At 38.2% G+C, this 14,902-nt stretch overlaps 1 protein-coding gene across 2 annotated transcripts in view; it reads left to right on the top strand.

Annotated features, from left to right (window-relative positions):
* SCAI (suppressor of cancer cell invasion) overlaps positions 1 to 14,902 on the top strand; it is a 212,103-nt gene that overhangs the window by 124,122 nt on the left and 73,079 nt on the right. For both annotated transcript variants that reach the window (XR_005210678.1, XM_037797775.1), the window contains exons 4-6: positions 4,809 to 4,904; positions 5,428 to 5,514; positions 6,642 to 6,740. Coding sequence is in view for 1 of the 2 variants with exons in the window: in XM_037797775.1 (XP_037653703.1) it covers positions 4,809 to 4,904; positions 5,428 to 5,514; positions 6,642 to 6,740 (282 nt within the window). In the remaining variant the exon portion in view is untranslated. The remainder of the gene's footprint in view (positions 1 to 4,808; positions 4,905 to 5,427; positions 5,515 to 6,641; positions 6,741 to 14,902) is intronic.

Here is a 14,902-nt window from a genome sequence, read left to right on the forward strand (position 1 = left end):
TGGGGGGGAGGGGGGGGGAGGAGGTGGTTGCGGGGGGGGGGTGTGCACATACATACCCCAGAGAAGCCAAACATTTAAGGACCAGACTGAGCAGAGAGAAGCCAGTGTAAGAGATTATGAGAACAGAAAGAGGAGAGTTACAAAATGGTGATGAACAGTGTGTGACATAGAATGGTAACAGAAGCACTGAAAAGCATTCGTGGGGCTTGGATTAGGGAATAGGTGGCGTCAATTATCTTTGATAATCCAGTTTTAGTAAATATAGTGGGTTTATGTAAACTTGAAAGAAATTTCCTGAGTCTTGACACTTCAAAGTTACATTTGAAACATCTCTGAGAATCAGGTTTAATCATTTGCACTGCACTTCTTTCTTAGTCTCTGGACTTTTTAAATAGATTTGAATTAAAAAAAAAGATTCGTGTCATACTTTTACATTTCCTTTAAGTCATGGAAAAAGAATTGGAGCAGCAAATTCACAACGTCGGTGCTTTTGCAAAATTTAACTTATAGAGTTATTAGCAGAACCCCATTTAATTTAATTCTATGGACCATTAATTTCCCATCTCTACTGATGGTAATAATGACCAAATGATATATTGAGTTTAAAACCAAAGTCAAGCTCTGAATAGTAGAGGAATGTGTCTAAAACGCTATACAAAGTGCCTTAATTTTAGACTCTAATCGTATTATACTGGTTTGCACATTAGTGCCTATGGTATGTCTCATTAGGAAAAAGGTGATCATATCTTTTAGTGAATTAAATTTAAGTAATTAACATTTTAAAAATATTTTAAAAAGAAACTGCTGTCTTTATAGATGTTCTAAATTCTTTTGAGGAAAATAGTATAGATTTAGGCAACACTGTTTATAGTTTTGAATCAGAAAGGACTTCCATGTTGTAACTTACTGACCAGGTACTTTCAGCTCCTAAGCAAAATTCCTTTTCCCTGTAATGCTTTCTTCTTGGAGACCTGAAATTATATAGTCATATAATAAAACATTGAGTTCTAGTTCTGTTTTTTCTCTTAACAGGATATATAACTGGAGATTTATTAAACTTATAAGTTTTGAAAACTGAAAGAAACTTGCAGCAAATGCTCACTTTAAGTTTTGCCCAAACACTTGGCACAGTGTCTTTAGAAAGTTTCCAAGAGTCAGCAGTTCTCACAGAGCTGATACTGCTGCCCCATGCTTTTATACAATAATACAGTCTTTCCATTAGCAACTACTTGATAAAGAGTTGTAAAGATTCTGGCAGCAGCTTTCATTGAAAAATATCCGATTACCTCTTCCAAATGCAATCTCTTGCTACAATAAACGTGAAGACATAAAACAGGAAACATGCCTTATGTGTGGAAAACTAGTATCTATAGTTAATTTTTTTCTGTAATTTGGAATGAAATTTCATTTGTCTTAAGGATGATAGAAATGGATTAAAAATGCAATTGCTGGCTCATCATGTTACTTCTGCTAGAAAATTTTGAATAGAAAAACCTTTTGCTTCCTTAACCATTGTCTTAACACCTGGTACAGAGATGCAAATACTCTTTCACCTATTGTTTCCAGTTATAGGAATTTACCTTTCTATCATTACCATATAACTTTTCAAATTTATTAGTAAAAATATGTTTACTGTGGCATTTTTATATTAGGGAAAAACTGGAAACAATATAAACATCTCTCAGGAAGGGATTGGTTCATTATATACTACATTATATGTGTCAGTAAATGTTTTTGTAACTGAGTGCATTCAAGAGGCCTGATGTGTTCCTAAGTAAAAAAAAAAGCAAGTTGCAGAACATTTTTTACAGATAGTATGATCCCATTTTTGTAAACTAACAGAAAAAAATCACACATGTGCCTAGATGTGCATAGAAATTCCATTCTTTTTTTAAAAAAAAATTGTTACCTTGGTAACATATATAACATAACATTTCCCATTTTAACCACTTTCAAGTATGTAATTCAGTGGTGTTAATTACATTCACAATGTTGTGCTGCCATCACCACCAGCCATTACTAAAACTTTTTCATCACCCCAAACCGAAACGTACCTGTTAAGCATTAACTCCCCATTCCCCGCTCCCAGGCTGCCCCTGGTAGCCTGTAATCTTTGTCTCTATGAATTTGTATATTCTAGTTATTTCATGTTAGTGAGATTGTACAATATTTGTCCTTTTGTGTGTGGTTTATTTCACTCAAAATGGTGTCTTCAAGGTTCATCCATGTTGTAACATGTATTAGAACTTCATTCCTTTTTATGACTGAATAATATTCCATTTTATAGATATATCATCTATTGGTGGTCGCTTGGGTTGTTTCCATCTTTTGGCTATTGTGAATAATGCTGCAGTGAACACTGGTGTACAGATATTTATCTGAGTTTCTGCTTTCAATTCTTTTAGTTATTTACCTACAAATGGGATTGCCAGGTCATATGGTAGTTATATGTTTAGCTTTTTTTGAGGAATAGTGAAACTGTTTTCCACAGTGGCTGCACCGTTTTTCATTCCCACCAACAATGCGTGAAGGTCCCTATTTCTCTGCATCCTCATCAACACTTGTTATTTTCTAGCTTTTAATAATAGCCATTCTAGGGGGTATGAAGTAATATCTCATTGCTGTTTTGATTTTCATGTCCCTAATAGTGCCAGAAGTTTTTTCTGCCATTTTACAGTTGCCTTTTTCTTGATTTGGTACATGCTTAGTTACTGCAGCCCTTTAACTATTTTCTGGAGCTCAAAGAAAGATGTTTCTGCCAGTTTTTGCTAGTTGTTTAAAGATTCTGAGTGGAGATGGAACCCTGGGACATTTAACTCCACCAGCTTGGTGATGTCACTCTCAAATTCATTTTTTTAATGCAGTTTTATTAAGATATATTTACATAATATATAATCCTTCAAAGTGCACAATTAGTTGTTCATGGTTGTGCATGAATCACCACAGTCAATCTTTGAACATTTTCATTACTCCAAAAAAAAATAAATATTAGAATAAAAAAGAACATCCAAAGCATTCCATTCCCCGCCTCCCCCCATTGTTCATTTACTTTTTTCACATTCATTGTTTTTCTTAACTTTATCAAAAAATTAAACAACAAACAATAAAAAAAACAATGTTTCAAACAAAACCAAAACAAAGGAATAAGAAAAAAACAGATAACCTAAAATAACTACATTGCTTCCAACATGTTCCTACCCTACGGCAGGAAAACAGACTATAGCCCAACAAAGGAACAAGAAAAACAAATAACCTAAAATAACTACATTTATGCGAACTTGTTCCTACCATACCCTCCCGAAATTAACAAACCATAGTTGTTCCTGAGCAGTCCCAGAACATTAAGTTTACCCTCCATATCTTATCTGTTCTTATTACATTATCGTTCCCCCTTCACTATTTGCTGTCTATCGCTAGGTCCCCTACATTCTACAATATAAACCATTTATTTTACATTTTTCATAGTGTTCACATTAGTGATAACATAAAATATTTCTCTTTTAGTCAAATTCATTTTTAACTGGTTATATCTAGAAACTAGAATTGAGGGGAGAAGAAAAGGGGTATTTTTTACTTCTGGCTTCATACTTTTTATGGTATTTTTGTTTTCAAAGAGAAAAATTATTTTCAAAATTGAAGACAAAGAAAAGGAAGGTAGGAAGGGAGAATGGAGGGAGGGAAGGTCTCTGTAAGAGATTGTTAGTAAAAGTGGTAGCATTAATTGCCTTCTTCTATTCATGCCCTTGTGTTCCCCCCACCCACCCACCCACCTTCCTTCTCTGGGCTTGGCCGTGAGATTTGCTTTGGCCAATGGGACAGTAGCAAACATGATGTCAACAGTGATTTGAAAAGAAAAATGCACATTATAGCTTGCCCTCTCTTTTATGCTCTTGGGAACCTTGCAACTACCCTCCTGTGAACAAACCTAAGCTAGCCTCTTGGATGATGAAAAAAAATGGCCCACTATCCTAGTCGCCAGCCATGCCACTCCTGGATATTTGAAAGAGGCCGTCCACTACCAGCTGTTCACACTTGCAGAGACCAGTAGAGCTATCCATCTGAGCCCAGTTCAAGTTGCCAGCCCACAGACTCTCGTGAGCTATTAAATGGTTTTTGTTTTACAATGCTGAGTTTTGGAATGGTTTGTTATCCAATCTGAATAGGAGCCCTATCTTGGTCTTAAGTCAGTGGGAAAAGTGAAAATGCTAAAACGTGTAACATCTCTTAAATATTTTCCTCAGGCATGATATAGATAACTTACCATTATATTTAACTGGCCAAAGCAAGTTGCCTGGTCTGGCCCAGTGTTGGTATAGTAGGGAAGTATTTGTCTCTCAAAGGCATACCCTGTACGTCACCAGGCCCAAGGACAGGCATGTGTATTTCTCTTATAGAGAGGGGACAAAATACTTGACAAGAATACCACCTACACATCCGTATTTACATTTATTCCTGAAAGCAGCATTTTTCAAATGCAGAGTTCTGAACTGAAGGTAAACATTTGGAAGTTACCAGTGTATATGGTGAGTGTGAATAAAATTATCCAAGGAGAGAGAAGAGAAAGAAACCTCAGGGGAGAGGTTTCCACAAAGGAGAATAAGAATGAGCTGTCTTAGAGGTAAGGGGAAAATGAGGAAAGAACATTCTTCTGGCTTCTTGTAGAACTATTTCTCCTACAAAAATTATAACTTTCTTTTTCAAGAAAGGCTGAATAAGTGCTTCAAATCTATCATTTTTACTGTCACAAGATTTTATTTCTGAATAGCATAAGAGATTCAAAATTAATATATATTTATTTGTTATTACAGAGATTTGCCACAATACGGTCAGAAGCAGTGGCAGTCCTATTTTGGAAGAACTTTTGATGTGTACACCAAACTCTGGAAGTTCCAACAGCAACATCGGTAAAGGAATTTATATTTAAAGGAGATTGATGAAGGACCAATTTTATATTAGTCACAGTTTCGACCTTTACTGCCTTGCTACTACTTTTCTCTTGGTGACTTTAAAATAATGTATTTCATCTTCATGACCCATATGAAAACAAATGGATTTATTTTCTGTTCATTACCTCATTTTTAAAGATATATGCTATATCCAAAATGGTTCAGATTTAGTAACTCTAACATAGGTGAGATGATTCATGATTTCAGTCTAAAATTGATAATGTTTATCGGCTAAAGTTATTAGAGGATATGGCTTCTAATTTTCATGAACATAGCTCAAAGAAACTCCTTTTTATATTTTGACTTACTTTAAATAGAAATATAATAAATGCATTTTGAATTTGTGATTATGTTGAAATCTCCAAAAAATTCATGCATTTTGCTGAATTGGATGGTATTTTATCCCACTGAATTTACAGACTTGATTTTATTTTTTAAATTTATAGTCTCATTTCTATTTCTTGTTTCCTATATGAAACAGACAAGTCTTGGATAACCGGTATGGCTTGAAGCGGTGGCAAATAGGTGAAATTGCTTCCAAGATTGGACAGCTTTACTACCATTATTAGTAAGTGAATTGCACATGGAAAGAATAAAATGTTGTCCTGATTAAAACATAGCATGCAGGATCAGAGGTAGATAGTATGCCCACTTCCCAGGAAGGAAAATGCTGAGTTAAAATGAAACTCTAGTGGTTCAGATGAGATTGATCAAGACAACATCATTCCATAGTCACAATTACATTATTTGCTTCAAAGGTTCGCCTTCCAACAGTTCATCTTGTCAGACTTATTTATAACTTAAAGGAGTTTGGTCTTGGTTTTATATAAGTGATTTGTGCTGAATGGATTTATAGTTCTTATGGCTTTACTTAAATCTTGATATTATGCATCATAACTTGTATGTCTGGATGAGTGGTTTTGAGGGCAGTGCTTTAAAAACTCATACAATTAGGATATGTCTAAAAGGTAACATGAGGTGAATAAAAATACTTTTGCCCTAGCTAGAGCAATAACATCTATGTAATCCCACTCATACATCAAAGAGAGCTCCTTTTAGGAGCCTAAATTTCATTATCATGAAGTAATATCAGGTATTCAACAAAATGAAGTATTTATAATTTAAGAGGCAAGAAAATTCCTTCTTCTTCGTAGGTAGCTTTCCTTTGGCATGTCACCTAAAATTCCCACCACTAAAATCACTCTCTTAGGTAGAATATTTTCTTAAGAAGGCCTTTGTAAAATTAGAAATGTTAATCAGGGAATGTAGGTCATCATTATCCTAAAAGATTAATATGGATTAGTCCATTCTGGGTTCGTTCCATGTGAAAACTAAAGAAATGGGGCAAAGGACAAGTGACTGTATGGATTTGGGGAAGGCCATGAAAGGTCTGATCTAGGGTGGAGAAGCCTTACCTGGGTGGAAAGCTGTTTGGAGAGTCCCTTCAGAGAGAAGAATACTGTGTACTTTGGGTTGGCATTGAATAAGGCTTTGGAACATGGGGAGGAGGGGGGGTGTCTTTTAATCATCATCATTATTATTTTTACACATTTTAAGAGTGATATTATTATCGCCTTGCAGATTCAAATTCCTGTCCTCTCATGTAAAAGAGTAAAACAGTTGTGGAACAAGTATTTATCATGGTGAAGCATTGGAGACACTCTCAAATTTAAAATTTAAATTTTTTTCTCATAGCTTACGCACATCTGAGACCAGCTATCTGAATGAGGCTTTCTCCTTCTATTCTGCAATCAGACAGAGATCATATTATTCTCAAGTCAATAAAGAGGACAGGTATGCACCTATTATGTTTTTAGAAAGGTGAGGATAAAGCACTCAAAATCTCTAGTCTATGTGAAAGTTATGCTGAAAACACGCATTTGTTTATAATGTCATTTATTTACCTGGATTTATTGAATCTTTACTATGTTCTAGGTCTTCTTGAGCATACAGAGGTATATAATTACCTAAAATAGTAAGTATTATAGATGTTGTAACAGGTGTCAGGGTATCACGGTAGAGTCAGAGCACAGGAGGGTTGTGGTAATTCGTTATGAGAGATGGGTGTCACACACATGCTTCATAGAAAAGAAACAGCTCCAAAGTGAGCCTTACTGATAGCCTTTGTTATTTTTAGCCTGTGTTTGACTTAATGTTGATTCATATGCATTCAGAAGTCTGTTGACAATTGTTATGTGGTATTATAGTGAGAAAGGCTGATGCTATTTGAATTTTCTTTTATAAATGTAATACAGTTTTTCAGTTGAATAACTCCACTGTTGAAAGAAAAATGAATTGTGTAGAATCTATTCCTCCCCAATAGAAATCTGTTGAACACTTATTACTTAATTGGTCTGGCAGTGGTAAATGCTTGGATGGGAGAGGAAAAAGGAAAAGAAAAAAAGTGTGCTCTTTCTCCTTCAGAAGCTAATCTTCTAATGGGGGTTACAGGCATGTTTGGGCAGCGGGTGGGTTGTAATGTTATTAATTTCAGATGAAGATGGAATTGTTGAAGACATGGGGAAGCCTGGGGCCATGGTGGTGGAACACACGGAGGCTGCAGGTTTCGTAAAGGTCACTCTCCTGGAGGGTGCATGGGCTGCCAGGCCTGGCTGGGGGTGGGCCATGCGGCACGGGGAAGTTCGCAGCGGAGGCCGCCAAGGGGCGGACGGGTGAAGGCGTAGGAGCACCTGGTGACCGTCTGCAAGGTTTTCCATCATGGAGAGGGGCTTCATCTGGAGAATTAAACAGCACATGATGGGAAAACTGAGGCCCACAGAGCGAAGGCAGATGCCCAGAGTGAAATGAGGAGCCAGAAGAACAAGAACAGACAATTGTTGTGGTTCCTGATCTGTACTTGCCAATCATTGCTATCTTCCAGCTTGGCCAAGTTGACTGTAGACATGAGCTTCAAGGACTAAAAATATAATCAGTATGTGTGAAGATTTCTTGGCAGTTTAATGTGGAAACCATTGATCACCTTGTTCTCGTTTCTACCTGTTCTGTGTTAGCAAGAGAGTACCCAGTACTCTGGGAGTGAATAGAGTGTTATCCATACTTAGGCATATGGCAGTGGCTTACAGCAGGTTCCTCAGCTGGTGCCCACTGGCCCTGGTAGAGGAGGCAAAGTGTGCTTCCAAGAAAGCAGAACAAAAAGAGTTCATCCATGGGTTGAAAGAATGACAAGTATCATCAGTGCAGAGAGGAGCCACATGACTGTGAAAAACAGTCGGTTGAAAAGGAAGCAAAAAGCATAGGATACACTACAGAAAGTAAATCAGCTCTAAGGAGAGCAAATGAACGGTTGGAATCAACAATTAAACTGCTGACAGGAATTCAGTGTACTTAAATATTTGTTTCTTCAGCATGCATACAACCTTTCAGACAACGTGCAACCCAATAGCACTGAAAATACTACAACAAATTCTGATAATGCAGGCCAGTAGACCTCACCCTTTCTAAACTTCACAGCTTGTGGCTTGAATGTTAAAAGTGTGATCTCTTAACACTCCTCATATCAATGGCTGAATATTGTCTTGTTTCATTACTCAAAGATCCATTGCAAGTTGTTTTCTAGGATCAGTACTGAAGAGTTGATTAGCTAAAGATGTTAGCTGTGTAATTCAAATATCTGGTTTTAAATATGGATTTGTGTGGGGATCAAAAAACAAAATTTTAAGGTACATGGTTAAAAAAATTTCCTGGTGGAGTGGCCTAAGAGTACAACAACTGATGAACAGAATGGTGAACTGCGGTGTACACATACAATAGAATATCGAGTGGCTGCAAGAAGGAATGAAGTTGTGAGACATACAACTAGGTGAATGGATCTTGAGGACAGCATTTTGAGTGAAGTATGCCAGAAACGAAAAGACAAACATGAGAATGCCTCACTAATATGGACTAATTATAATGTGTAAACTCTGAGAATTGAATCTTAGAGCACAGGTTATCAGGGGAAGGCTTATTGTAATGGTCCCTAGATGGTAAGTTCTTACAGCAGTCACATCTATTCCTGAGTTGTAGTGGTTATCTCCAAATTCTGAGATCCTGAGCTCTTTGTGTATAACCTGATCAGTCTCTGGAACTTTGGGTATCTGTGTGACACCTGAAACTCAGAGCTAGAGCTCGTCAGCTATGAGTGTCACCAACTGTTTAAAAAAAAAAAAAGGCTGAAAAGAGTTCAGACTTCAATTAGAGATATAAAGAAGCAGATCTGGTTAGGACTAAGGCTAATCTGGCCAAAGGGTAAAGGACAATATTGACTGTGTTTTAAAACTTCAACATCTGTGTAAGACCAAGGGAAAAGATGTTTGTTTGGTGCAGGACCTATATTTTCTATAGCACACTAAATAATTTAACTTTTATGATCAGTTTATTCGAACACCATAATTAAATGGAACTTTGAATAGGAAGGGAGATCTGGTAGGTTTGTACAGGTTAGTGTGAAATCCCGTTACATGCTAAAGTAATTTGGACAGAGAATAAAAATGTATTTGCAGGGCCCCCTTGAGGAACTGGGGGAAAAATGCAGAAATGTTGGACTTCCCCACCTGGGTTATTACTGATATTCTCACAAACGTTGAGGAATACCAATTTAGTAGGCCAAGCCCTAGATCTTGGGGCTTGCCCTTATGAAGCTTGTTACTGCAAAGGAGAGGGTAAGCCTACTTAGAATTGTGCCTAGGAGTCTCCCCCAGAGAACCTCTTTGTTGCTCAGATGTGGCCCTCTCTCTCTCGAAGCCCATGTGGCAGGTGAACTCACTGCCCTCCCCCGTACGTGGGACATGACTCCCAGGGATGAGCCTGGACCCAGCATCATGGAATTGAGAAAATCTTCTTGACCAAAAGGTGGAAAAGAAATGAAACAGATCACCGGCAAGATGGCAGACTGGTGAGCTGTATGTTTTAGTTACTCCTCCAGGAAAGTAGGTAGAAAGCCAGGAACTGCGTGGACTGGACACCACAGAGCAATCTGACTTTGGGCATACTTCATACAACACTCATGAAAACGTGGAACTGCTGAGATCAGCAAAATCTGTAAGTTTTTGCGGCCAGGGGACCCGCGCCCCTCCCTGCCAGGCTCAGTCCCGTGGGAGGAGGGGCTGTCAGCTCCGGGAAGGAGAAGGGAGAACTGCAGTGGCAGCCCTTATCAGAAACTCATTCTACTGATCCAAACTCCAACCATAGATAGACTGAGACCAGACACCAGAGAATCTGAGAGCAGCCAGCCCAGCAGAGAGGAGACAGGCATAGAAAAAAAACAACACAAAAAACTCCAAAATAAAAGCGGAGGATTTTTGGAGTTCTGGTGAACATAGAAAGGGGAAGGGCAGAGCCCAGGCTCGAGCTCAGGCCCTGAGGCGCATATGCAAATCCCGAAGAAAAGCTGATCTCTCTGCCCTGTGGACCTTTCCTTAATGGCCCTGGTTGCTTTGTCTCTTAGCATTTCAATAACCCATTAGATCTCTGAGGCGGGCCCTTTTTTTTTTTTTTTTTTTTAAATCCTTTTTTCTTTTTGTAAAACAATTACTCTAAGAAGCCCAATACAGAAAGCTTCAAAGACTTGCAATTTGGGCAGGTCAAGTCAAGAGCAGAACTAGGAGAGCTCTGAGACAAAACGCAATAATCCAGTGGCTGAGAAAATTCACTAAAACACCATAACTTCCCAAGAAAGGGGGGTGTCCGCTCACAGCCATCATCCTGGTGGACAGGAAACACTCCTGCCCATCGCCAGCCCCATAGCCCAGAACTGCCCCCAGACAACCCAGTGTGACGGAAGTGCTTCAAATAACAGGCACACACCACAAAACTGGGCGTGGACATTAGCCTTCCCTGCAACCTCAGCTGATTGTCCCAGAGTTGGGAAGGTAGAGCAGTGTGAATTAACAAAGCCCCATTCAGCCATCATTTCAGCAGACTGGGAGCCTCCCTACACAGCCCAGCAGCCCAGAACTGCACTGGGGGGACGGCACTCACCTGTGACATAGCACAGTCATCCCTCAACAGAGGACCCGGGGTGCACGGCCTGGAAGAGGGGCCCACTTGCAAGTCTCAGGAGCCATACGCCAATACCAAGGACTTGTGGGTCAGTGGCAGAGACAAACTGTGGCAGGACTGAACTGAAGGATTAGACTATTGCAGCAGCTTTAAAACTCTAGGATCACCAGGGAGATTTGATTGTTAGAGCCACCCCCCCCTCCCTGACTGCCCAGAAACACGCCCCATATACATGGCAGGCAACACCAACTACACACGCAAGCTTGGTACACCAAGTGGACCCCACAAGACTCACTCCCCCACTCACCAAAAAGGCTAAGCAGGGGAGAACTGGCTTGTGGAGAACAGGTGGCTCGTGGACGCCACCTGCTGGTTAGTTAGAGAAAGTGTACTCCACGAGGCTGTAGATCTGATAAATTAGAGATAAGGACTTCAATTGGTCTACAAATCCTAAAAGAATCCTATCAAGTTCAGCAAATGCCACGAGGCCAAAAACAACAGAAAATTATAAAGCATATGAAAAAACCAGACGATATGGATAACCCAAGCCCAAGCACCCAAATCAAAAGATCAGAAGAGACACAGCACCTAGAGCAGCTACTCAAAGAACTAAAGATGAACAATGAGACCATAGTACGGGAGACAAAGGAAATCAAGAAGACCCTAGAAGAGCATAAAGAAGACATTGCAAGACTAAATAAAAAAATGGATGATCTTATGGAATAAAGAAAACTGTTGACCAAATTAAAAAGATTCTGTACACTCATAGTACAAGACTAGAGGAAGTTGAACAACGAATCAGTGACCTGGAAGATGACAGAATGGAAATGAAAGCATAAAAGAAAGAATGGGGAAAAAAAATTGAAAAAATCGAAATGGACCTCAGGGATATGATAGATAATATGAAACGTCCAAATATAAGACTCATTGGTGTCCAGAAGGGGAAGAAAAGGGTAAAGGTCTAGGAAGAGTATTCAAAGAAATTGTTGGGGAAAACCTCCCAAATCTTCTAAACAACATAAATACACAAATCATAAATGCTCAGCGAACTCCAAATAGAATAAATCCAAATAAACCCACTCCAAGACATATACTGATCACACTGTCAACACAGAAGAGAAGGAGCAAGTTCTGAAAGCAGCAAGAGAAAAGCAATTCACCACATACAAGGAAACAGCATAAGACTAAGTAGTGACTACTCAGCAGCCACCATGGAGGCGAGAAGGCAGTGGCACGATATATTTAAAATTCTGAGTGAGAAAAATTCCAGCCAAGAATACTTTATCCAGCAAAGCTCTCCCTCAAATTTGAAGGAGAGCTTAAATTTTTCACAGACAAACAAATGCTGAGAGAATTTGCTAACAAGAGACCTGCCCTACTGAGAGATACTAAAGGGAGCCCTACAGACAGAGAAACAAAGAAAGGACAGAGAGACTTGGAGAAAGGTTCAGTACTAAAGAGATTCGGTATGGGTACAATAAAGGATATTAATAGACAGAGGGGAAAAATATGACAAACATAAACCAAAGGATAAGATGGCTGATTCAAGAAATGCCTTCACGGTTTTAACATTGAATGTAAATGGATTAAACTCCCCAATTAAAAGATATAGATTCGACAGAATGGATCAAAAAAATGAACCATCAATATGTTGCATACAAGAGACTCATCTTAGACACAGGGACACAAAGAAACTGAAAGTGAAAGGATGGAAAAAAATATTTCATGCACGCTACAGCCAAAAGAAAGCAGGTGTAGCAATATTAATCTCAGATAAAATAGACTTCAAATGCAGGGATGTTTTGAGAGACAAAGAAGGCCACTACATACTAATAAAAGGGGCAATTCAGCAAGAAGAAATAACAATCGTAAATGTCTATGCACCCAATCAAGGTGCCACAAAATACATGAGAGAAACACTGGCAAAACTAAAGGAAGCGATTGATGTTTCCACAATAATTGTGGGAGACTTCAACACATCACTCTCTCCTATAGATAGATCAACCAGACAGAAGACCAATAAGGAAATTGAAAACCTAAACAATCTGATAAATGAATTAGATTTAACAGACATATACAGGACATTACATCCCAAATTACCAGGATACACATACTTTTCTAGTGCTCATGGAACTTTCTCCAGAATAGATCATGTGCTGGGACATAAAACAAGCCTCAATAAATTTAAAAAGATTGAAATTATTCAAAGCACATTCTCTGACCACAATGGAATACAATTAGAAGTCAATAACCATCAGAGACTTAGAAAATTCACAAATACCTGGAGGTTAAACAACACACTCCTAAACAATCAGTGGGTTAAAGAAGAAATAGCAAGAGAAATTGCTAAATATATAGAGACGAATGAAAATGAGAACACAGCATACCAAAACCTATGGGATGCAGCAAAAGCAGTGCTAAGGGGGAAATTTATAGCACTAAATGCATATATTAAAAAGGAAGAAAGAGCCAAAATCAAAGAACTAATGGATCAACTGAAGAAGCTAGAAAATGAACAGCAAACCAATCCTAAAGCAAGTAGAAGAAAAGAAATAACAAGGATTAAAGCAGAAATAAATGACATAGAGAACAAAAAAACAATAGAGAGGATAAATATCACCAAAAGTTGGTTCTTTGAGAAGATCAACAAGATTGACAAGCCCCTAGCTAGACTGACAAAATCAAAAGAGAGAAGACCCATATAAACAAAATAATGAATGAAAAAGGTGACATAACTGCAGATCCTGAAGAAATTAAAAAAATTATAAGAGGATACTGTGAACAACTGTATGGCAACAAACTGGATAATGTAGAGGAAATGGACAATTTCCTGGAAACATGAACAACCTAGACTGACCAGAGAAGAAATAGAAGACCTCAGCCAACCCATCACAAGCAAAGAGATCCAATCAGTCATCAAAAATCTTCCCACAAATAAATGCCCAGGGCCAGATGGCTTCACAGGGAATTCTACCAAACTTTCCAGAAAGAACTGACACCAATCTTACTCAAACTCTTTCAAAACATTGAAGAAAATGGAACACTACCTAACTCATTCTATGAAGCTAACATCAATCTAATACCAAAACCAGGCAAAGATGCTACAAAAAAGGAAAACTACCGGCCAATCTCCCTAATGAATATAGATGCAAAAATCCTCAACAAAATACTTGCAATCGAATCCAAAGACACATTAAAAAAATCATACACCATGACCAAGTGGGGTTTATTCCAGGCATGCAAGGATGGTTCAACATAAGAAAATCAATCAATGTATTACAACACATTAAAAATTTGAAAGGGAAAAATCAAATGATCATCTGAATAGATGCTGAAAAAGCATTTGGCAAAACCAACATCCATTTTTGATAAAAACACTTCAAAAGGTAGGAATTGAAGGAAACTTCCTCAACATGATAAAGAGCATATATGAAAAACCCACAGCCAGCATAGTACTCAATGGTGAGAGACTGAAAGCCTTCCCCCTAAGATCAGGAACAAGACAAGGATGCCCGCTGTCCACCACTGTTATTCAACATTGTGCTGGAAGTGCTAGCCAGGGCAATCCGGCAAGACAAAGAAATAAAAGGCATCCAAATTGGAAAAGAAAGAAGTAAAACTGTCATTGTTTGCAGATGATATGATCTTATATCTAGAAAACCCTGAGAAATCGACGATACAGCTACTAGAGCTAATAAACAAATTTAGCAAAGTAGCGGGAGACAAGGTTAATGCACATAAGTCAGTATATTTCTATATGCTAGAAATGAACAAACTGAAGAGACACTCAAGAAAAAGATACATTTTCAATAGCAACTAAAAAAATCAAGTACCTAGGATCAACTTAACCAAAGATGTAAAAGACCTATACAAAGAAAACTACATAACTCTACTAAAAGAAATAGAAGGGGACCTTAAAAGATGGAAAAATATTCCATGTTCATGGATAGGAAGTC

Source organism: Choloepus didactylus, chromosome 10 (genome assembly GCF_015220235.1).
Source record: "Choloepus didactylus isolate mChoDid1 chromosome 10, mChoDid1.pri, whole genome shotgun sequence".
Classification (NCBI taxonomy): domain Eukaryota; kingdom Metazoa; phylum Chordata; class Mammalia; order Pilosa; family Megalonychidae; genus Choloepus; species Choloepus didactylus.